We start from the raw sequence: 26,406 nt of genomic DNA, 5'->3' as shown, positions 1-26,406 counted from the left end.
AACGTTGTCGGTGAACTTGAGCCTTTGTCGCTAGTCGCTCATCACTTGTCCCCACCAGCAAGTTAATTGGATTTGTTTAGTAACATGAGTTTGTAATTGAATCGAATCGGTAACAAATGTTAAGCCGTACCACTTTGTCTTAACTCGTACCAGATTCGGTTATGTCAACCGTGTCGAAAGGGCTTTTAGAAAAAATGTTTTTGTAGGTCAAAAGTTAAGTGTTATTGTGTAGGGTATGTTATTGTTATTTATAGATTTTTTTTACACGCGTAAAATAAAATAGACTTTGTTAGTGAACGACCTTAAAAGAACGAAATGATTATGTAAAGAAATGTATTTTTTCTGTCTCACTACTTATTTATTTAAAGACCTAGCAGATGATTTTGCTTGTCAGTATTCAGTCACTAGATTTCAACTGTAAATACTGAAGATTCTCATGTAGCTCGAGTAAAGCTGGCTTCAAATTACAAGAACAATGAGTTCCGCAGTATTATTTCAATTATAGTAATATAATATACATATGTAGTAAATGGATTAAAACTTTGTAGTCTTATCGATACCAGACCACCCATGTGTTAAAAGGTAGTTGATTTTATTTAAGATCGGAATTAGTAGGCGTAGAATCATTATGCAAAGTGCATTTTGTAAGTGTTTTAATTAATAACAACTGACATCATGAATTATAAAAAATACCTGTTATGCTATTGAACGGAAAATTACTAGGATTTAAGTATTGGGAGTAATTTTTATGTGCTATTTAAATATTTATTCAGCTTAGCGCCATTACAAACTCTCATCTTTAGTTTAAAAAATCTGTATAGCTAAATGAGGAAAAATGGTGTGTTATTATCGAGAACATAAAGTATTACTATCTAAAATTATCACAATCGGTGACAGGTTCTATCGTACAGCACAATTTATAGAGTAAGAAATTAACTTTTCTACTTACAAAATCTCTGAAATATCTGTACAATTTTCTCCTCTGATAGAAATAGATGCCCTAATCTCTATTCACGTTCGAGAGCTTGACAATCTGTCAATAAGCCTCGTTCCATCTGTCTGATATCTACACAGCATCACCTGCAATCGCTTCCAGAACCATTGCCTCCTATAACAAAGGCATAAGGTTGAAATTTGAATGGCATTTGTTTTATGATTGTCGGTTCTAAGTTGGTGCTAGTAATATCGCGTGGAGTGGCTCGTTGGAGGGCGTTTTATGGGCCATTTCGTCCCACGCTTATGTTGGAACAATGTTCAGTGTAAATACGTCCACGAATCACATTCGCTGTCACATTTCCTGGATGATTTTTGCCTCATTTTTAACTTGGACAGTTGAATGAAGAGATATTTGTAAAGAGATCAAAGAAAGCTCCCGTTTGGCGTATCAAAATACAGCTCCTATATTTCTGAGAGATGGGTGTTTTTGTCTTATTTGCATATAAATGTCTGTATTAAATAAATCAAAGCTCGTTTTTATGATTTAGTTTTAAAATGCATAAGTGCTATCAAGTTTAAAGAAAGATGAAACTGTTTAAAAAATAACTGTTTTTAAAATAAATATTAGCTTCTAACAGCTATAACTCTATTCTGGTTTGAAAACTGGAGATCCATTAAACATATAAATGTTTTAATTTAATCAGTGTATGCGATTACATATCTACTTAAGCTTCTGAATATTCAAACGTAAAACGAGACATAAACCATCCAATAGTCTCACGTTTATCAATATAAGTAAGTACTCCATTTATATTCCGATCCCTTCACATGATTAATTCTATCAAGTAAACCAGAAAAAAACAAGCGAGTAGTAGACATGTACATCTTCGTTTCTAGAAGACCACAAGTTATGCATAACTATAACATAAAAAATAGGAAACTTTTTTGTTCCTTTGTACCTTAAAGGCTCCGATACTAACGAACAGTCTTGAAAAACTCTTTCGCTGTTGGGGCGCTACACTCTTCCCGAGTAACATAAGCTATATTTCCTCTCGGTAAGGGCAGTACTCACTACGGGACGTTGGTCAAACCTCAGGCAAACGGCTAGTGCATAACAAAAGTGGGTAGGTAACTTAAGCACCGTTAAAATGGATCTCGGATCGATTCTTGAGGTTTCCCACAAAATGTCCATGGAACCATGGGGTATGACCAAGCTATTTATATTCTATGGTACTGTTCAATAAATTACGTGTTGTGATCGTACGGCGAATAGGAATCGCGTGATTAGTTTGAATCTGAGGAGTCATCGAATTAATTTGATTAAGTTGTTTTCATTGATGTTGAAGATACTTGTTAGTCTACTTGCACCTACATGTTAATAATTATTATTTCTGTTAAAGCCTTGTTGATTATCGTCGTTATTTATATTATACGCTCGAGTAGGTACGGTAGACTGCACATCAGTGGTAACTGGCATGCACTTTAACTCAATAGTAATAAGCACGATTTTCCTATAAAACTGTTACCACTGACCTGAAGTTGACTGTACAATGAACATCAGTTATTAATCCATAATGATATTTTATTATCCTCCCAGAAAATTAAGAGTCTAGATAAATTAAAACCCCTGTATTCTATTCGATCAGCTTCATCTCCTTCAAAAACGACAGGAATCCTGAATAAGCACTTATTTTAGAACTGGCATATAAGCAAGGCTGGAACACAACTGGATGCAATTTCACACCTAGTACATTATTAGTTTTACCCAAACCTTTAGAAGAAAACAAACCATTCTTAATTTAACCTTTACCCTTTTGTAGAAAACAGACTTAATTTTACGTTATATTCATGTTTTCACACCTTCCAACACCTAACGTTGACCTTTCCTTATGTAAGTGTTAGAAACTCTAATTATATTCTTGATTAACGGAGTGTTAGTGCATTACACTAACAGTCAGTTTCTTCATCAAAAGTTAAAGCCAAAGTAAAAGTCAAAGTAATGTCTAAAGTAAAAGTAACGGTCAAATTCAATTTTTCTATTAGTTTTGCAGTCACTTTAGCCTTGAAAAAACGTATTTGACCGTTACTTTTACTTTAGACATTACTTTAACTTTAACTTTTGATGAAGAAACTGGCCGTAAGCTTTGCCGCTTCCTCTAATACGTAAACCCTGCCCTTTTCCTGGTTAAGCAAGCAGAAATGACAGCAGGAAACCAATCCTATGTCAAGTATGTATGTGGGAATGCATAAGTGGCTAGCTATTTGAAACATGTTGTAAGATAGGGAGTAATTAGCAAGCTCATGTAACATGCTTGATGAAGATAATCTGCAGGATCTTATTGACAGGTAGCTTCATAGTTGAAAACCTGTCCCTGTCTCAAGCTTAGGTATTCTACCTAAGTAGGACTAGACAGATATGTAGCAACCTGCAACGAAGTACCCTATAGTTGTTTATTTACTCTTATAAGTTTGCTTTAAGAACTCTGTAAACACCATTTTATCCACATAAACTAATATTGTCACCGACACATTGTGAGTACGAAGCAAAAGCTTTAGAGGTCCAAGTTGTAAGTTTTCTCACTTCACACTCACTTTGTTTGGAGAACCTAATAAAATAAACACCTTGTCTGTTTTAATTAGTCTTCATGTCTTTGATTTAATCTGAAAAGGTCAATCATGAAATGATTTTAGCCCATCAATTCGTGACCTTTATCTTAAAACCCGCTATTCATAATCCGCCCACGGATGTTAGAGGATTGAGGTTTGCAAACAAGTTTATTGCTCTATAGATCCAAAGACAATTTAATTATGATGTTGATTAACTGATCTACCGATTTGAATGATGAATGTTTTGATAAGAATCTTTGATGGAAGGATGCGTTTATTGATTTTTTGGTGTTTCTCATTAGATGTCTTTGACCTCTAACACAATCATTTTGATATTTGCTTTGCCTATTATTTTATGATTATATTCTGTTTCTATACGTAGTTTGATGATAGCGATTTACGCAGTTTTTTGCCGTTCTTTTGTTCACCTTTCGTAGATGGAGCTTGAAATGTCTTATGTGGTTAAAACTCACACTTAGCTTTACCTTAGCATTCTGTTAAATAAACGACAGTGAAACTTAGTTCTTTACTTACCGTTATTATGATCTCTGTCTTCTGAATAAACAAATGTATCACTTCAAGTGTTTAAATGTCAATTTTCCATTTAGTTCCGAGTGCGGCCTTTAAGCCAGCTAGTGTGTGCCTTATGTTAAATGGGTCAACGGTCTCATTTCGTTATGTTATGGCTATGAAATAGGCGGTTTCTTATCGTTGTTGACATTTCAATCCGACATATCTATAGTAAAGTCTAATGAAATTATTACGAAAATTAAATAAGAACTTCATCTAAGTGAGTGATTCGGAGATTCTTTTCTCAATACGTGTTTTTCAATGTTATGCTTTAGGTAACTCTTCGCCGCAGTTTATTCTAAAAGCATAGGTATCTAAATAACAATTCATTCTTATTGTGTTATCAAATTGACTTTAGAACAATTTGTTAGCTGTACTACAAACAAATCGATTTAATAAAGTTACTTTTCGATTATTACATTGATTGTTTGTAAATTGAGAGTAGTACAAGTAACAGAAAATTCAGATAACTTACTTTATCCTTACCCCGCTAATTCTGTGGCCTGATCTCATAAACATGTTTATTGTCGTTGCAGTGAGAGCCATTTCTTTTTATTAACGCCTACTCCTGCTTCCTGACTGCATTATTTTATGTCACAATTTATGTGTTTTTAAGTGTGACCTCTTGCCTCTTTGTTTTCCATAAATGTACGAGAACATACATTGTTTCATGTACCCTTCTAAGCCATAGTGGTCTTACTTTCTACGGCCAACATGTGGTCAAAGCCATTTGCTACGTATAATTCGGTGTATGAAACAAAAATTGCATCATCAATATAAAACACTTGACTGTTGAAATTGGTAGGTATATGTATTTCTCTTTCGCTGTCTTACTGAACTTACTAAAACGGGTTTTTTAATACACTAGATCTAGGTGCTATAATTAATTTCTTCCAAAGGTTTTTCTTGAGAATAGCAAATAGTAAATTGGTAGACAAGAATCAAACAAACGACAAAAAGTCACGATTATTTGATCATGTATAAGCTGTATAATGTGTGATGTTTGCAGTCAAATTTAGCACCGAACTATTCAAATGTTTAAGTTATTAACAGATTATTTGCATTGTTTAAGGATAATCTTATATTAAACTATGTAACTCTCGCAATTTTGCTCGTGTCCTGAGGGAACTAATGAACATACTTGGGTAAAAATTAACCACCTTCCCTGTATCCTAGCACTAGTTTATTTTCTATACCTTTCCTTTTCTCAAAAGACCATTGAAGTAAGTAATTTTTATCGATACAATCTGAACTTAAAAATTCCATCCACACCTGTGAGAAATAGTTTTCAATAAATTGCTCGGGTATTCTAATGGCGTCCCGTGGCAATATACATCCTAGCAGAATTTGCAAAATGCAATGAAGATACCATTCGATTTCAAGCAACATTAATGTAAAATGTAACAGATGAATCTGTTAAGAACATATTCGAAATGCCTTTATCGCCTTTTGCTGCTAATGTAGGTAGCTAACTTCATCGTTCAACCCCACCCTAAAGGCAGTGGTATTAAGTGTTTACTACTGTTCTTTTTTATATTTATTCTCATAAAAAATAAACAACCTCATGAATACTTTCTCCACCACTAAACTAGACAACGAAAGCTCATAAATTACCTTTCGTTTTATACCTTCGACTTCTGTATTTTATCGTCTACGTATAAAAAGCTCTCTTATAGACGTATTTTAAATAAACCTGTCTAAAGCCTTACCGATATCTGAAACATTAGTTCACAGTAAACGAGATCATTCTTCTTTATGAATTCAATGTGCCTCTATGTTCCGTAATGTCGTTCCAAATGGATTATGGGCCATATGTATCTCGCCTGTAACTAATATATTTAAAATAATTGGATATATTATGGTGTTCTGTAAGTAGCTGTTATTGGGTATTAGAAATGGAATTTATAATCAGTTTTTTTAAGTCATGTTAGATTTTTGTTTTGTGGGTAATCGGATTTGGTATTTTGTAAGCGTGGTTATAGCTTGAACTATTCGTAGCGTGACGTAAGGTATGTTAATTTGTAGGTGAAACCTGATATATTTTAATTATAACCCTTAATTTGTATTAGGTACAGGAAAATACTATCGCAAGAGTTTATAAAATATTCAACAATGTTAAGATGAATAGCATTTGTTTTCGATTCTCTAGTCCGTTTGTACTACAAAGTAGATTGTTTCTCAATATTATAAGTAATTTATAACCGTATAATGTACGTACATCATTATCGTAGGCAACACAAAGGGAGCTGTCAGCGGGATCCCTTTCAGAATCACGCGTGACAACATTTTCAATATCATCCCATACAATTTATTATAGCCCAATCTTCCCATCGCCTTTCCTCACAATTACACGTCAATGTCCATGGATGTTGTCTCGTTCACACTTGGACCTATTTTGCCAGTCGCCCCATATTAACGTTCCATTTTAATTAAAAGTTATGACGCATCAATGTTGCCCCTACGAAAATATAGCGCTTTCATTGTATAAGAGTTGATTTGTTAGCGTTCCCCCTTCGCATGACCTATACCATCCATTTTATTGTGACCTATTGTATTTTATTTTTCATCTTTAACACCATATGCATTTTGGGGTTCTATGGATTTTGGTTTTGTATACACAATGTCTGTTGGCTTGAATGAATTCATGTCCGTCTCTCTTGCACCTTTTGTGGTGTCACAGTCATGGTTGCCTTAGGGATTAGTGGAATCACCCTGAAATTGTCCTATTTTATTATTCTTTCCTTTTGCTTTATCAAATAGTTGGAGATTGTCGTGTGTTTTGTGCATTGTACAAGTTACCTGTATCAGTTCTTTTATTTTTTGTTCACACCTGACGTAAGGATAGGCGGTATCCTTGCATCTGTGTTGCAGATTTTTGCCTATTGTGTCTTTTATATATTTTTTTGCCTCGTAAGTTTGATTTTTTATATGACGATATTTACAGCAGCACAAATGTTAACGACCTCTCAATTCGTCCTTAAGATCTTATTGAGAAGCCCCAATCTCAATAAGGAACCTCTTGAAATCCAACACGCTAACGGCTAAAACAAAAGGGTCGACATTCATGTGCCCCTTGCAGCTGATTGAGTGATTGTTGATGCTGCACTTTTATTACTAACAATTGGTTGTGATTAGTAAACAAAAGGGGAGCTGCTGTTAATGGTTCGACTGATGCGAATAAAAAACCCAAGACTGCGTAGACGCATTGTGAAGCAATGAATGCCATGTAAGGGTTTAGTACTTAATTCAAGTGAAAAGACAAGTAAAAAAGCGTGTCTTGGTTGCAATCTCTTTTAAGACTATTGATGGGATAGTGGTGAAAATAAACTTGCTTCGTTTTTTTTTTATTGTACAGTTACGTCATGACCCTTTTCATTGTTAATTTTCGTAAAATTGTTCGTTAAAGTACCATGCTCGACAACAAGTCTTGCAATTCATACAATCTTGTAGGTTCTCAAATATTCAAGTCTTTCCAAACAGCTTAACTGAACACAGTACAAACATCACGAGTAATTTCTTCAGCTAACACTCCATGTTCATAACATTCTGTTGTTTCTGCTAAGAGTCCTCAATTACTGTTGTCGTTGTTAGCTTCGGCACTAATTGACGGTGAAATGACGTCATGACATCTACCAACGGGTTCACTACGATTTGGGTTATGTTTGCCTAACAATTGAAGGGAATTTAATAGTAGAGAACAGTTTGATTGACTCCGAGATAATTGCTGAGATTTCGTGTGTAAATACAGATGAAGAGTATTGATGTGGTCTAATTTAAAGCTGTTTAAGCACATACTATAACAATTCCTGTATTACATTGATTTAGGCAGTATTGTTGACTATTAAACTGTTGTGATGACGACAATAGGAATCAATCATGATTTTCCTAATAAGGTTTCGAGGAAACAATAGATACTTTTCCTAAGCACGTTGTCACACACGAATTCTAGCAACACCAATCATCCAATATCTACAAATATTAGTCCCCAACACAAGCAAATATTAGCCACGCGATTCCTCGAAGTTCGCAAACATTTCTCTGTACTGTCAAGCTAAGCGTTTGTTTTATGGACCATTCTGTCTGACGGACAGCTGTCTACCTCAGCTTGGATGGCTATTAGATTTATATTGCTTTCGAAATCTATGGAAAGCTTTACAGCCTACATACCTACACGTGTGTTTGCGATAAATGCAGAGACACGTGCTGTCTAGAAAAAGGAAATTATGTTTTTATGTCCTCAGCTTACAGACGTTTGAAAGTCTAATGGGGACGCTGCTTAGAATTTAAGACTTCAGTATAATAAAATCTTATACAATCTATGATTTCTCCTCATGAAGAATGAGTAAATCAAATTCTAAAATCCTTCTTGACCTCCATGTTCTGTGCCATAAACAAAAATCTACGTCATCCAAAAATATTCCAATATCAACAAAAAAATTATCACCCTATTTTCCTCACCTAGATCAGATCGATTTAAAGTATAAACTCTCCAGTTCATCATAATTTGATCGACAGATTGCTATTATCCTCAACTTATTTAAATATCTCACATAATCTTAGACACTTGACTCCCACATCGTTTGCAAAAAGATCAATATCGTCTGCTGTTGCCAAATCAATTGTGTAGTCTGTAGTCCTACACGCGTAAGCGCATGTTTAGCTTATAGACACGTCTTCAATATTGTTTTTTGGAATTGGTATATGAAGTATTGTTAAACAAACTGTTGTTATTACGTTCTAATTAGAAGTTTCCTTTGTGAATTATGTTTTGTTTCTTAAGCTTACTGTGATTCATATACCAAATATTAGTATACGATGTAGGTCACAAAGTATCAAATGTCATTTAAAAAGTAAGTTGTATCGATGTTCCTCTGGAATTCAGAACAATCTAAAAGGACTTCATACTAGAACATCTACAGGATCACTTCAAACATTAACTAATTGTTGAGCCCTTTGCTAAACGAGATTTCATAGAGCCATGGGCGAATTACTATTGTCATTGTCACAGATTGTTCCACTTGAAACAAATTGAAAGTTATGCTATTTAATGAAGGAAATGGGTCATTTTAATGTGTACGGACGATAGTCACGCCAATATTTATTAGGTACGGCTATTGTACAGAGGCGCCAACAGTTTTGAATTGCCCATTACGGTGTACATGCCTTTTTCTTTTTGTTGAGAACTCGTGACTTAGGATCGTGATTACCAAGAGTACAAGTGTTCCTTAAGTGATTTTGTCTGGGGCAAAGGGAATTACTACTTGGATGTTACATTGGGCTTCTATTCACTGATCACCCACAACTCTTCATCGAATTAGCTGATAGCCTCATTTTCAAAGTGCCATCAAATGATAGCTTACAGTTCTATGACACAATCTGACTCTGATTGTGTTTTAGTTTTTCTCCTATTTACCTTGGAATAATCAGCGCCCACATTGCGTGTCTCAATGTCACTGCCAGTCGCTGATTGTCAAGTCAACAGCTTTTTGTTGCGGTTTATTATACTTGTGCAGAAGCTGTAGTGGGAGTAAAAATATTTTTATAAGATGACATAATATGTATCAAATTTTTCTGATTTTTATGGCACCGCTTTTAATCGTACTACCCATAACCCCTAAAAGAAGAAGTTCCTCAACACTTTTCTTTGCATCATAATTGACAGCCCCATGTATTCCGAAATGCGACACTGTACCCCAACATTCTAATCCACCTAAGACTCAGGACAGTTGACTATAAATTCCACTATGAGATCAATCAAATCAGACATCTAATCAAGTTCTGAAATATGAATATCGTCATCAACCAGACTTTCCATTTCGCGAACACCTCTAATCTCACCTCCACCACGTTCCACAGCCCATTTGCCACCTAATTACGTATAATACGATCCATCTTCGTGTTGATCGTCCATTGAGGTCTCAATCGTCCACATCAATGCTACCATTGTGTCGGATTGCGTCACAGCTGTCATTCTAGTGCCACTGACTGGATATTGGAGGTTTATGCTAATAGTTGATATACGGACTTTTTTATGATTTTTTGATTATGTTGTTAGGTTGGCACGTGCTGCTTTTGGTTTTGTGTGTTCTTTATTTAAATCTAGAGTCTTCAAAATAGAATCGTTTGCTTGGGAAAGAAAAGTCTTTTTATGGTCAGAGTGAAGTGTCCTATTTGGTTTGGTATCAAGCTGGTAAAACTCATCTTAGAAAAAATACAAGACTTTTCAATTCAAATGAAATTCAAAAAATATATAAACTGCAATTTAATTCACATTTCAAAATATAATAGCATTCATACAACATTATAATAAAACAAACATATATTTTTTATATTTTATTCAAGTTTTGGCCCATTATGATTCTTTTGCTGCTCTCAAAACAACAATAAAACTATCTTGTGATGTTATTTTTGAAGTCGTATACACTCCAAATATTCCCATTATATCTATTATGTCATTTTTATGGAACACCATTGCCATAGTTTAAGTTTTACGATTCTGTACGGAACTTTAAATGTTTTACCCAAAAACGTATTGAAGTGATCTTGACCTATGGGTCATGACAATTTACTGTTGTCTCGTTATAGTGGCAAAGTTATGTGACTGGTGTGATGTAAGTGCGATAAAAAAGTCATATTTATGTTCATTTCACACTATTTAATGATCCACTGATTGTAAGATTGTTTAATGTGTATTACAACAGATACAGATTAAATACAGATCAGAAGTACTTTTACACAAAGTATTGTCTTGCCTTCAGTATGTTTTATAGGGTTACTTTCAAATTGAATATTTTGTGTCGATGTAAAACGAATTCGTGTTGAGAACAATTGAAATTCAATCTGCATATATCTTATTTTCCAAACATATTCTGGCCAACAACCCTTACATGAAAGCCGTTTATCCATTTTCCAGTTTTCATAAACAAAGTTATAAGTTGCTTAATATACTTGCACTGTGTCCACATACCAACAGTAGAATCATTTACTTCATACTTATTCATACATAACTTCACATGATCCGAGGCCCGACTATCAATAGCGGATTTAAACCTAACATGCCTATAAGTGCTTCTTAGACCTACCACTTCACACCGGTCCTGTCAGCCCCCAGCACATTTGTAAGCAATATAATACGCTGCATCATGACTGCCATAATATTTTCACACTCACGACTCGTAATGGAACCATTCCCGACCATTTTAGAGTTCCGCGAGTCAATATCACAAATTGAAGGTACGGCCTTTTCTTGGCTGTAATTCTGTCGAGGTGTCAAAGGAAATGGGCTTGGTACAGGGTACACGCTATCCAGTTATTAAAGTGTACTGTAAAGAGGGCGTTCGCTTAGAGTGTTTATTAAAATGGCTATCTTAGAATTTATTTTATTAAAGAGATAGTTATTATCTAGGTGCAGCTGCGAAGCTAGTTCAAGATCGAAATACACGACGTGGTTATGTGTGCGGATAGCTCGTAATTAATTAATGATTTGCTATGAATTATGCTTAGTTTTTGCCAGCCAAATACGTGAAGATACTTGGCCCCAGGCAATATAAAAATACGGCTGATTTGGGTAGTTAAGATTTAAAACACGCTAGCAAATAAGCATTCCTACATAAATACGCAACAGTTATCTAGAAACCATTCAAACTTAATTCGTCTCTTAAAAATAATTCAATTAATTCAGCCAGTGCGGTTAATAAATTACATTGTTCTTCAAAAACAATGCTATCAAACTCAAATCTGAATAAGATCAGAATTTTAAGTATACGGAACCCGGCATTAGCATGCGACACAGTCACCGAGTGACCGTTGATCGTTTTGTCTTATTTGTGTTGCTATTTCAATTCGATATTCGCCATCGATTTAGGTAATGATATAGAATTATGGATTGCATTTGGAAAGCCACAAATGGTTTGAGTTTCTTTTTCGATATGTCTTAAGTGGCGGTTTTGACTTTCAAATAATTTTTGGTTTGGACTTTGATATCTTTTCTAAAGCTAATGTTAAGACATGTGATATTAAGAGTAATGGCTGCGAGCTTAATTTGTCTGAAGCCACTGTTTTAGTGATATCTAACTTTTAAACGGTCATCACTTTCATTTTAGTGTATAACCTTAACCTACCTGGCGTTTTCAGTATTGGGGCCTAGGACCACTTATTTTTTTATGTAAATACCTTCAGGTTGTCATTGCTCCATTGACATCTTAATCCTATGACATCATCGGACCTAGCACAGTTACAAAGTATTTGTAAATTCATAAAGCGTGCTTCTCTTGGTAAGCTGTTTATACCAGCATGAGGATAACAAGAGCCATTTAAGTTTATGCCATTTTTGGTATGTCGAAAACCAAATTGAAATGTGACCGGCATAACAATGGGTATGTCTTAAATCTCTAAAGCAATCTGCATTTCAGTTCCAACTTACTTGGTTCCTAAAGCCATATTAGCAAGTCTTTTATCATATACTAGCTTTTGGCCGCGGTTTCACCCGCGTCCCGTAGCGGGATGGTGACAAAAAAATCCTAAACCCTTCTCCCGGGTCTAAGTTACCTCCCCTCTAATTTTCAGCCAAATCGGTCAAGCCGTTTTCATGTTATGTCGTGACAACGGAAAGCGGGTTTCATTTTTATATATATAGATATACATAACTTGATCTATCAAGAATCTAAGTGGTACTACGTTTCCTAATAAAGTTGAAGATGACTTGTCAAGATCCCAAAATGTTCTAGTTGCTACAAAACTCGTCCTTTAGTTATTATATACTAGCTGATCCCGCGAACTTCGTTATCGTTTAAACCTTCCCTGGCCCTCTACAAACATTTTAAAACCAAAATGAGCCAAATCGGTTCAACCATTCTCGAGTTTTAGTCAGACTAACGAATAACAATTAATTTTTATATATAAGATTATGCTTGTTGCAGGTGCTCGTACAGTAAAAATCCTCAAACAGACTCTGTCAGACCTCAATCCGCTTCAAATCTAAACATTTCTCCAAGCATATCTCAGCTACGTTTAGTTACAGCTCGTCTAATACTCGTGTCATGACGTGATCTTAATCTTACGCCTCCGGGGAACGGCTTCGCCTTCAATTCCGCGTGTTTAAAGCAATGGACATACCTACAGACATTCTCTGAATTTCTAACAAGACTAGTACTATATTTGGAATAACTTTGGTGAAATTGGTGTTTAGAATTTTTCCTGGCGTCAACAGGTCTATAGGTTACGTAACTTTACTACATTACTTGGTCCTGAATCTAATATGTGCTAATACCATTCGGTGTTAGAGGCAAGATAAAGCAACGTTTGACCCATATATCTAACAAAAAATATTAGGATTCTGATAGAATATTTGACTGCCTTCTTTTAAAGATCCCACCTTACCATTAAAAGTTGAAATTATGAAGCATCCAAATGCACAGTCACAGACGCCGTTAATCCAAACTATCCTAAGCTGTCTCTCCACACAATTGGTCCGCTGATTAATATTGAAATCCGCCACGCTGCGCAAGCGCGTGAATCAATTCAACATGGCATTATGCGTCGCGGTCCAACACCGTCCGATAAGGCCGTGCAATTTACACGCAAAGCCTCATAGACGCTTATCGATAAAATCTTTCCTTCCGCTTAGATAACTTGCTGATTAAATTCCTGTTGTGTTGCTTATGACAGCTTGCCTTTTATAAGTGCAGTTTTAATAAAAATAGATTTTTAATTCGCTCTTCGAGTACAACTTTTAATGGAATGGCGTCAATCAAGATGTTACTTATGTTTTAATTGACCGTATCTGGTATTCCTGTTTGAAGAGCTTATTACCATTTAATGGTAACTTTATCTTGTTGATTAACTATAACACTCAACTGCTTCCGAAATCTGGTCTTAACTTGTTTATAGAAGCAATTTTCTCACCATTAATTGAAATGTCAACTTTGCATGCACCAATTTTCCGTCAGACACTATTCAGTATTCTTGGTCAGCCTCAAGTAATATACGCGGTTGAAAACAATGCTTTATTTTTATCTGAACAACATGGAATAGATCACTTACAGAAGATATCGCGTACTCAATGTTTAGCATAAAATGCGCGCATACTATGAACAGATAAACTAAATCTTTCGAGTCATCTTTGCACTATAGCAAATTCTTTGACAAGAATACAGATTTTTGGCTGTACCCGATTGCCTGGCATCGGGCACTTTTAAAAGTTTGGCAACTGGAGAACGTCATTACTTTATCTGACGATGCCAGTTCTAAAGTGGCAAACATTTACTTGACACTTATTGAAAGGATGTTACACCTGAATCTTAATTGGACAATCCAGGCAACCCGTATAACTGAGATGACATGCTCTGATTTTCTTTTCTATTTATCAGTGACGTAGTATCAGGCCTTCTTTATCTTTCTACGTTATACACTCTCACTGATGTGACGATATTCAACCCTCGTGCCATCACGTCGTGACCAGAGATCAATAAGCCTTTGTACGTGATCACGCAAGCAAACACGATTGTTTCCGATAATTGACTCGCTCCTGATTTTACGTCGTCTATGTAGGTGGCCAGAGTAGGATTTGATGCTCCAAATTTTGTTAGTACAAAATTGCTTCCTTCTATCTTCAAAATTTATCGTTCCAGAATTTAGGCATCTTTTCTGCCACAAGAGTATGAATATCTTATCCCCAATCTGTCTAGTCTTTACAATATTTATCATTGTTATGAATACCTTTCTTAACTGTAGACCTTATGTCCTTCTTGATAATTGGTATTATTTATAACTCCCAAACGCTCATTTGTTGCACAAGCTTTTATATACATTTTGGCAGATGCGACGATTATGTAAGCTTTCTTCGTCTATTTGTGTGGCAATCATCAATTATCTCCATAACGCCAAATTAGCTTTGCATGTCCACAAACATGGTGTAACCTTCGTATCTTCACTATCTTCGTGCCTCAAGGCATCCATACGTTAATCTTTATCATGCTTGTATGCGTTTGGTCACGGTGTTTCTTTCACCTCACCGTTAGAATTCAATGATGTAGTGTTATTTCATGCAAACTGCTTATAATCGGATATGTTAAGTTAATGAGCTGCTAGCTTGAACATGTTGTAATTTGTTTAAGTTACGATAAGTTTTTGTTGCGTTAATAAATTGACGATTAAGCAGCATAATTTTTTGAAACGCGTTTTGTTGATGTTTAAATAATGGTCGTCACAGATATTGTAGGTTATTATTGCTATTACTTTTAGATATATATTTCTCTTAAAATTAACTTTCAAAACAAGTCTAAACTCCGTCTCTGTGCTCACAGTCACGATGTCGTCCAACCAAAGTGATTCTCACTGCATATTCACAGTTCCCTTACATGTGAATATTCACGAAATTAATTCACTTACAAGTGAAACGTGTTTCTCAACTGTGTCAATGTATTCTGCGATAAAAATGGTAATTTGTCGTACTTGGTTTCCGTCCTCACGAATGATGACCTGGTCGTGGACAGGTAGCTGTAATTTTTCATACAATATTGATGGCCTGTCTGGTTTGTTGGTCGATTAAATTTCGAATTAAGTGGTTTCTGTTTGCCGTTGTTGATTTAAGTAGACAATATTTTTATCATCTTCCTGCTCATATCCCAAAACTTCTTTGTTCAATTCAGTAGCTACTTTTGTTATTCTATCTATCTAGGTTTATATCATAGGTATAGGAGAGAATAGAATAATAAAAGGTGTTTACCTCATGAAGAAAATGTTGTATTCAAAAGTTTCCTTTATCACAAACAGCACAGCACAGCTTTGTATCATTACACGAAATTATACCGCACTATCACTTATGATATCCACTTCCTCAATATGCCTGCTTCAAAGCGCCACCCACGTAACCATATCAGCATCATTGAAACAAGAACATCAAAATGCACTCTAGATAATTGCCTTCCTAACATTGTACCAACCTTAATCTGTATTACCAACTCTAATCACAAATTCTCCTATCCTAGCTTCATGTTGGTCCTAGAGCACGCACACACTACAAAGATTTAGTCGGCCGATAGTTTATTTTTGCTCATAAATCAGTATGAAGATGAATGGAATTACACACGTAACAACGATTAGGTATGTAATTATTCGGTATCAGAGCGACTAAAAAATTTGATTGAATTCATTTTCTTTTACATCACACAAAATGTTTTTATTTCACATAGGCCTTTGCAGGCACTTATGAAACGTCACACTATTTGCACGGTTCCAAAAAATGTTTTTTCTACCAATGGCCGACTAAATAGCTTGCAGTGTGTGCGCAGGTTAATCTGCATAGAAAACTATAAAAGCCACAGTTTTCCATACGTTTATCTCGTTAATTCATGCAGCGATAACTGGAGGAGGTAATGATAAAATTGTTAGTTCGAAGAGAGCGAAAGTCCCATCGGCGCTTGCGCATAAAATCGCCATAATGTCCGACATTAACGTTTTCACGTTCGCTGAGTTAGCGATTGTGGGAGCCATAAATTTTACATCGGTTATTAATTTGTATGGTGTTGTTGTAAATGTTTGATTGAGCTGTTATGAGGATGGTCCAGAATTTGGCTGTATTATTAGGTAATTACTTGATCAGAAGTTACCTTTGATTTTGATTACTACTTTGGACACTGGCGGGGTGTTTTTTTAACGACGTCAAAAATCATCAAATGACCCCTCCCGCTGTGGGCTAGCAGCGGTGAGGGAGCAGGGTGTCAGATTCTTCCACTCCACGTCCACTGGCGGGGTTGAATGAAAATAAACCCGCAAAAAAGATAGAACCGGTGAAAAATAAAAGAGGATTTTAGTTATTGACGAAAGGAAGCCCCTTACAGAGTATAGAAACAAACTCAGACTGATTTATTTATCCTTACCAAATGTACCTGAACCTACTTACCAATCAAAAATAACAGCAACAAAAAATCAATTTTCTCCAACAACCTATTTCCATATTATATCGTATTTCTCACGCAGGCACGGTTACCTCAAGCCCGCGGCTCCACCCTCGTTGGTAATCACTAAATTACTGCACAACTTTAGATATGTATGCGAAACACGAAAAATAAATACTTTACCCGTTTATGATCAGCACGTTTTTAAAAGTACCAATTTTGTGATATTCCGCATAATGCCCTTGTTAAGGTGAAGTTGTTATGGGCAATTATATGGTGAATTGAATATGTGGTACAGCACATGAAAGTACTTTAACTAATTAGTAACTGGATTTAAAAGGTCGTGTTTTATACTATAAGTTCGGCCATTCAGAGAATGCGTTCCTGACACGTCGCGATTGAACTGACGACGTAACTTTGCAATGGCGTTGCAGTTACGATAAAAATATTTTTGCTGGTTGTTTACCGTTTTAACAATTGAGGAGCATTAAAACAACATTATTATATCAATAATCAATGAATGTAGTTACGTCGTCAGTTCAATCGCGACGTGTCAGGAACGCATTCTCTGAATGGCCGAACTATACGTACATTTACGTGAGTAATAAAATCAATAACGCTCCAGGCGTTCTCAGTTTGTCATTTTATCTAGTTATTGCGAAAGCAAGAAACAGTTAAATCAACAGTTAGTAACAGAAACAGTTTGTGACATAAACCCTAAGCAAAAACCTGCGTATGAAGTTTTTAGCGATCAATTGATTTTCCCCAAACTAACGTATGCTTTACGCCTTCCTCCATAAAATAGGGCTTGTCACCACTCAATGCCAATTAGCGGTGAGTGCTATGGGTGGGCAGGCCGTAAGTCACGTGATCGGATCATAGCTTAGGAATCACGCTAGTGATATGTTTACAGTAGCTCTTTTCTGAAATAAATAGCTGAGGAATAATGAATACGTAATTTGGTAGCTAACTGGACGTAAATAGTATGGATTACTTAAACTGTTCTGTAATAATTGATTGCCTTAGTGAAATGTTATGAGCTTTGAAAATTTTATTTAGTGTTAAATGATTTAGCATTACATGCCATTTACTTTGACACCAACTTATGATAACTTCATCCAAGCTTCCAATAAGCTTCCTAAAATAGAATTGCTTTATTAAATAAATATGAGCGTGTAAGTTGTTCAATAAATCATAAGGTAAATATTAGCTGACATGTCTAGCCTGCAAATTCACTGCATAACTTTCCATACAATTATAGCCAGTAGCGTTTACCTTTATTTTCATTCTCATCTTGAGCCTCGAGCTGTTCACCTAGTAAGGGAAAAATTGCCATAAAAATAAAGAAAAACAACCATCAATATACTTTACTGAGGAACGAGTTTTTAGGCCAGAGAAGGGCCCACTTGATTGGATGATTGACTCGCCCATAAATGGCGAAAAAACCACATAAAAGCACTTAACAACATGTTATCGAGATTGTAAACAGAATTATAAATTTCCTACTTTTATTATGCGCTAACCTGTAGCAATAAAATCTCTTGGTCCTGCAGAATCAATATGCTTAAGTGGCGTTGCAATATTAAAGACGTTAAAACGTAGGCTTTGGCTAGTTTAAGTGCAGACTTGAAGTTATGAAAGATGTATTGTTGACTTCAATGACAACATTCTTGGCAGCTGATGACCGGTAACATTGCTCACTTTTAACCGTGTTTGTCTATACGTGGTCTAGAATTTAGACGTAACGTTTTGGCATACCGTTCACCCACTTTTGCTTAGTTATTTTAGGAGACTAGGAATTATAGTTTTAAGCAATGCGCTCTTAGTTACCAAACGACGTATCTGATGTAATGGTATAGTTGGATTATGAATACGGTCATATTTTTGTGGAAAATCTGTATTCCTAATCCAAATCGGAATGTTAAAGAGCTTAAAAATTATGGCTTCTTAAAATATTTGAATAGAGGTCGATTCAAACAAAAATGTGTTAGATCCACGGATAACATTCACGCGCAAGCAGTAAAAGTTTAGTGCCTGCTTGTTTTTGGCATAACAATATCAAAATGAATAAACATAATACCATTGTTTTCGTGTTTTTCAGAGCAGAATAGAATTTATCGCGTTATCTCGAAAAAAATGTATGATTTATTGCTCATCTATCAAGCTTTATAATTTAGAAAATGCGTTGATATAAATATACCAACGGAATGTAGCGAAACTGTAGAATAAACTAAGATAGATTTATCCATGAAACAAAAGAACTATTACTAACTTTATAGACTCGTAAATAAGAATAATAGTGATTTATAGTAGTTATTTATTTGCGTTGTATTTCGTTACACTATACGTAGATGTCATAAAATACATAACGGATTCGAATCGGACATTTCAAGTGAATGTTCACGCATAAATTAAGAATTAATCAGACATGCAATACGAACCTTAAAGCTTTTGAATCACACCGTTAATAAACAACCATTAGAAACATGAATAGACTTACAGAACAGACCAATAATTTGCCATTATGCTATTAAATTACACTTAGACAAAAATAAAAGCAGAAATAAATACAGTTTAAAATATACTTAAGTACTGAGCAAAAGTAAGTTAAGAATATGCCCGGGAGGCAGACGTCAATCACGAGGTGGTTTAAGAGCAGAATAATATTAATTGTTGGGCGATTTACAACGTTTCGCGAAAGACTGACGTGGGGCAGTAATTGGAACTTCGCACGGCTTTCCATCAAGTGGTTATAGGATGGTCATTTGCATGGATTGTTATAATATCGTTGATGTTTTTATGGTTTGGTATATGGATGACAAATGATAAAATTCGATGACAAATGATATTTGATAACAAATGTTGTGAGTGAAACATTTAACTAGGTGTAACAAAATAATTGAAATAGAGTTTGATTAATATATTTAGATAGTAAGAAGGTTCATCCTTCACACTACCACTGCTCTTTCTTTCACTTCCCTAAGAAGGAATTTTATATTTAAAAAAATTCTCAATTTGATTAAATAAACAATTGTGTTTTTAATACTTCCTTTTGGAACCTTCACGTACTTTCAATATGTGAAATAAGGTGTTCACTTCTCCAATATCTCGTTTTCTTTTACCGCAATCACAGTTAATTCTAGGCACAGAAAAGCGTGAAATCACGTATCAAACAAGTTTCGCATTAGACTATCGCAGTGCACATAAGTATCGATACTTTATCGATAAGTTTATCGATAAGCGGCTAAGCTTGCAAGCGCTGCAGTTAGCCGTTTCTACTTAATTGACTTGTTCGACGCGCGAGAAAGATAAACACTGAATAAATATGGTTTTTCAAACGTTATTAAGATTATCTATTATTGTTATTTAATGTTGAAAATCGGAGATATATTCTCTTAGTCACAGCATCTCCTAGATTTGTTCTAAATGTGTATTTATGCAAGTTTAAAAGAACCGAACTAATCAAGTTATTCCGTTATAAGTTTTGTTTGTATACCAATTATCTGGTGCTTTTAAGCCTTGGTGTTTTATATCAAGTTTATTATTTGAAACAGGTTCCTTAGGAAGTGTATCCTATCCAAATTGAGCTATAACTGTATCGTTAATGTCTTCTGTTATCTTGTAGGAAATAAGTTGTTTGAATTTATACGTCCTATTAATTATCCGATAACTTAACCAAACGTTTTTAAATTAGTGAAAACCAAAACGCGTATCTAATGCATAGTAATTTCTCAAAATTATTTAAATAAATACTTATAATTATTTAAATGACTGCTGGGCAGTAAAAATAATATTAACATAAGTTTTACTAGTCTTCATATATTTAACTACAACGATAGCATTTAGTCTCGTTAAAAAAATTGTGAAAGTATGCACGACCTTAAAACTATTGCCTGTACTAAAAGGCAGAGGTGACGAGGTGTCGGGTACAAAAAAGTGCTCAACAATAAAAGGCTTCTGACATTACTAACTGGCCTGAAAGTGACACCACTTTAGTAGAAATATTGGGTCGTGGAAGTGGGACAGACCAACCGCTTAAAAACAAATGAGCATTCGTTTCCAATTGGTAGGACATCTAAATATTGCATCACTTTTTCATAACAAAGTGAACAGCTGAACATCGATGAGGCTGGCGAAAATGTACTGATGAAATCGCTTGAAAAAAAATGCACAAGTTTTATTTATAGGTCTTCCAGTCGAAAAGAGCGTAAGATCTTTGTTAAGAATGGATAAGGGGGATAAACTGTTCTTCGGGATTTCTGCGATTGATTTTCGTTTCGCGGAAATTTTCTTGAGTATTGGGATTCCCTACATCTTGTCATATGCAGATGTTCACATATTGTATTTTTTTTTACAAATCGATAATATCTCCCAACCTTGAACATTCGATATTATTTGTTTTTGAAGGCTAAATAAACAGATGGACACTGTGTTGCCAAGTTTTATCGAAAATAAAACATTTGACTATCGACTTTGCGTAACTGTTTAATTATTTTTGTGTTTATGCCAAAACAATAAATCGATCACAGTTTTATTGGCTGAATGAGTTAAAGCATCTTTCTGTTGACGGACTGCTGCAAGTCTGGTCTAAGAAGACATTTGCGTCACCAGTACGCAATAGGAACACACTGTCTTAGCGTTGTAAATATACATAACAACACAGATTTTAGACTTCTACGTAGGAGTCATCTGTTCTAATCTCGTCTAACGGTACATAATTTGCTAACAATCTTCTCCCATCTTTCCAGGTATGCAGACCAGATATAGACTGTTCCTCACCGGCCAACAAATGGCGTTACATCGAAGTGTTCACCTGCCTCGGTGACAACGAGAAACTCAAGAAGGAGATGAGGCTGTCCTTCCCAAGCGGCCATTCATCTTTCTCTGGATATACCATGCTGTATTTCTGTGTAAGTTTTACTACTGATCTACATGTTATCGAGGAAGCCGTAGGTTTTATCATTTAATGACTAAGGTTTCCTGAAATCCACCTTACGGCCCCTCTGACATACAATTTTAACAACGGCTGCTACTGGGAAACAGTCTAAGTCGCCGGCTTTACGTGCTCTCCTATGCACGGGGGTGCAACACTGCCAACTGCTAGACTCCGGGTTGCTTTTTGAAAGGTTCTAAGAACCCACAAAGCGCTATGGAAACGACCCAGAAATCAAAACCGTGATCGCGTGCATAGCGGTCATGTTAGGGACCACTAGACCAACGCAGCAGTTAATACTTCCCGGTATAAATAACAGTGGTGGTGATCCATCTTATGCTAAAGTTTAACTACCGTCGAGCCATACTTGACACATTGATGAGATGTCACTGTTCAATCCGTAATTCGGAGAACCCATTATGCAATCATTCACCGCGAATGTCTAAGCGTAAATCTATCTTAGTCAGTCCTTAAAGGTAGAGCGCAGTGAGACGTCTAGTCTAAACTTAGATTGCCGGTGTTGCTTATAAGGTTGTGACAACCAGGTGATCTGTACGACGTACTTTTATTCTAAACAAAAAGAAGAAACAGATGATTAACAAAATAAAAAAAGCTTTCGTTCAAAGCAATAATACTGAATTGAATGTATGTATGTAATAAATAGCATAGGACTCAATAAATCATGGTATAGCTAGGAGACCTCTTGTCGCTCGTTATGATTTCTTGTTTTCAATCAAATCTTGAAGGATCACAGAGTTAATGAATATCCTTTTTTGTGTCTATAAATAATAATCCTTCATTCCTAAAGACAGTTTACCTGAGTCCTTATATTTTGTTCTACCAGATGTATCTCCAAAGACGCTTCACATGGCGAGGCTCGAAGCTGATCCGCCACGGGATCCAGTTCATCCTGATGCTGTTCGCGTGGTACACGATCATGACGCGCGTCTCTGACTACAAGCATCACTGGAGCGATGTGCTGGCTGGCTTCAGCATTGGCCTGCTTTATGCTATCGTTATTGTGAGTATCGGCTTCAAGAGTGTATTGTATTTCTTCAGAACTGTTTATACTTATGAGTATAAAATGTTCAGTATTTTATTTACTTGGTCACTATTTATGAATGGTATCAGCTAGATCGGCATTATCTGTATCAGTAGTATTGATAACCTATATAAGTAACTCTTACATCATTATTATGTAGGTTATCAAAGATAATTTTGGCTATGAATTCCATCAGTGGTTTTGAAGTGATAAACGTAACTTGTCTAAGAGTATAGCCATTGGTGGTCTATTCTTTCTATTTCTCTTTTTTCTAACAATTCATCGCTAAAAGTTTTAACTTTCAAAACATTTTTTAACTTACTTTTTCCCTCTTCCAGTTCTCCTTCGTATCAAACCTCCGCAAGTCTCCACGCTCCCGACAGCACAGCCACGAAGCCGAGCTGCGAGTCACCAACGGCAACACGCGAGTGCAAGTCTGACAGTCATCCCCCACCAGCTCCCGATGCGAAAGCGACGCTGAAGAACTTTGATACGAACAACCTACCGTCTCGTGGATCTCCCACGAGTACATCGATGCCTGCAGGCAGAACAGTGACATTCAGTGAGCACAAAATATTAGTGAGTGTGTTTGTGACTACTTGGGACGCGTCGCTTTAAAGCGCTGGATGTTTTAAACGCTGTAAGTAGACTTCTTCTAAAGCGCTGCAGCGGTGTTTAGGGCGGGAAAATTGCAGCTTATTTTTGCAACTTTGGTAGTCATTTGTTTGTTGCTGTTGAATACTGTTTGACATAGAGTATCTATGTTAGTACTTCGTGTATTTATTTTCGAGTTTCGCTTAGTAACGCTTATTTTTTGGATATGTGGTGGATTGCAGTTTCGTGGTATTTTATTGCGTACACTTGACTGAGGTTGCTGAAAACCTGGATCGATTCCTGATTACGTTTTCAGCTACAGAGCTAAGAAACTTTTAACCTATTGGTAAAAATTAAAAATGCATTGAACGAATTTAAGTTTCGTTCTAGTCAGTATGAATTGACTAGGCTTATTTCGTCATCACATTTATTTTGTGAAGGAGATGTTTCTTATGAATTTAGAGTCATATCAAAATTAAGTGTTTTCCTTATACTTTTACCATTATAATCAACAGTCAAGTGTTTACAAGAAAAGCATAATAATACAAGATATTTTGAGGATTGTGCAATGTTATATAGGAGTTGATAACAGATGTATGTATATGTATATATTTAACTACTACCGGGTACTAGAAGTATTACTAACAGTGCTCGTAAAAGTTTGTGTTAAGATATTACTGTATTTATATTTATAAAAGTCGCGTACAACTGGCTAGAGGCAGCTAATTTACATAAGCTGGATTTGACCGACTTTTAAGAATGGCTATTAAGGAATCGTGTTATTAGAAACTGGGCAGTTGGGTCAGTTAAAATGCGAATTAACAGAATTGAAAAGTACACTGCTTTATTTGTTTAAAACTAGACACAAAAAGTGACAATATGGGCGCCATTTTGAATTTTCTGACGTTAGTGTATTTTATCTGTGGCAACGGCCTAACTGCCAGTGTTGACTGCCTCGAAAGAGGTTATGTAAAAAAAGTTTTCTATTGTTTTCAATTAAATTGAATATCAATAAAAACGGTTCACATAAATATGAGTGAGTCACACTTGTTCGAATCGTAATTTATGATTAGTGTTGAATATTTCAGATAATTTATATCATACGAGTATATTTTGTAATTATAAGCTAAATTAGGTGTTCAAAGTGATCCATTGTTTCTCAACTTATTTTCTAAAAGGTACTCCTAGTACCTTATTGAAAAAAATGTAGATCCTACATAGAAATTGGAATAAATAAGTTTAGAAACAGTGGAAATAAAACAAAGATAATGTACATAATGTATTTTTAAAAACAGTACAATTTATAGTGGGTGCACTTTTATACTTCTAAAAATTATGAACTATTTTATATCCTGCAGCAAAATATTTTTTTTTATTTTATTAAAAATAACGATTTTATTTTACCGAATTAATTGGATCAAAGCTGGATATTCTATTTATCATTATTGTTCGAAAAGTTCCCTTTTTGGGGTGAACTTAAAAGGGTGACCAACCTAAATTGACAAAAATATACAAAAATGCTTAAAATAAATAACAACCAGTGCGAAATCTGGGACTTTCAAATCTACTTAAATCCGCAAATTAATGCAAATAAATATCGAAATATTTCCACTTAAAATTAAAATGTAAAATATATTAGTTGCACATTTTATAATTATAGTACAATTTATAATAAGCTATTTATAGATATATCACATGTAGTTGTTTCGTCGAAATTTTTAAGAATTTTTCAAGCTGGGATCTTGCTCCATATTGTTCTAAAATATTTTACTCAAAATAATCTCATACTAATTACTGTAGGGAAAAATATGCAGAGTAGGTTTTCTCTTAACTCTACAATTCTGGTGAAGTAACTCTGCCACTACGAAGTTAGCCATAATATGACTGCACGTCAGTCATAAGGTATGGACAAAATAGCTAACTTCAGAGGGGTTGAATTATTTTGACTAGAACTATTACCCTGTGTTTATTTTTATTGAGACTTTTTAAAGCTATATGGAGCTAATCAAATTGCATTTAATTCAATTATTCGTTTATAGTATGTCATATGTTCTAACATTTGAACATTGTTAAAATCGTTGTATAAGAACTTGTAGTTTTCAAAAATATTGAATACAGCTACATATTTATGTTAGTCATAGAAAAACGTAATCTGAAGTCTCGAAGACAGCTGTAAACGTATTTTTTTATACTGTGATATAGGCTTTTAAATACAAGGAATTAATGATCTGAGATGTTTGAAAAGATATTTAGTCGATTAACTGTTATAAAACACAAACCTCCAAGTTAAAGCTCCTCCTTTTTGGGGAATCTGTTAAAAAAAAACAGTGAAAAAATGTTTTCATCTGTGAATTCAGATTATCAAAAGTCAATTATTATCCTAAATTCAGTTAACGACTAATTATCTATTTAGTACATCTCTATTACAAATACCCAATAGAAAATTAGTTTTAGGTCCAATTAGGTGCTAGATAAGTTTAATATAGTTTTTAAAATACCTATTTTTACTCATTGTGACACAGAGATGTCAAGATGTCTACAGTTTTTTTTTTCTTTTTATATTTAAGTAAAATTACTTGTTTGTATGTTTTTTTATGTATAATAGAAACTTAAAATGCACTGCCTTTAGATTTCTTGATGTATTGTAGCTTTGAGGCAGCTATTTATTTACTTATTTTTAAACGTGGTTAAAAGTTTATGAAGCATAATAATAAATCTGTATAAAGTTTTTCTTGTTGTTATTTTTGCATGAAATGGTTACCCTACTGTTTCGACTACAATTGTGAACAGCGCCATCTATTATTTTCTGATAGAAATTATATGCAACC

General features: G+C 34.9%; 1 protein-coding gene across 1 annotated transcript in view; it reads left to right on the top strand.

Moving 5' to 3' along the window:
- The window catches only part of LOC124638285 (putative phosphatidate phosphatase), an 84,552-nt gene extending 58,246 nt beyond the window's left edge, over positions 1–26,306 (top strand). Inside the window, exons 4-6 of the mRNA XM_047175217.1 lie at positions 21,758–21,919; positions 22,787–22,963; positions 23,323–26,306. Of these exons, the coding sequence (XP_047031173.1) occupies positions 21,758–21,919; positions 22,787–22,963; positions 23,323–23,424 (441 nt within the window). The 3' untranslated portion in view covers positions 23,425–26,306. The remainder of the gene's footprint in view (positions 1–21,757; positions 21,920–22,786; positions 22,964–23,322) is intronic.
- Positions 26,307–26,406: the final 100 nt, after the last annotated feature.

This window comes from Helicoverpa zea, chromosome 17 (assembly GCF_022581195.2).
Source record: "Helicoverpa zea isolate HzStark_Cry1AcR chromosome 17, ilHelZeax1.1, whole genome shotgun sequence".
In the NCBI taxonomy this organism is placed as follows: Eukaryota; Metazoa; Arthropoda; class Insecta; order Lepidoptera; family Noctuidae; genus Helicoverpa; species Helicoverpa zea.
Note: the sequence above shows the minus strand (reverse complement) of the source record. Positions and strands in the feature narration are given on the sequence as shown.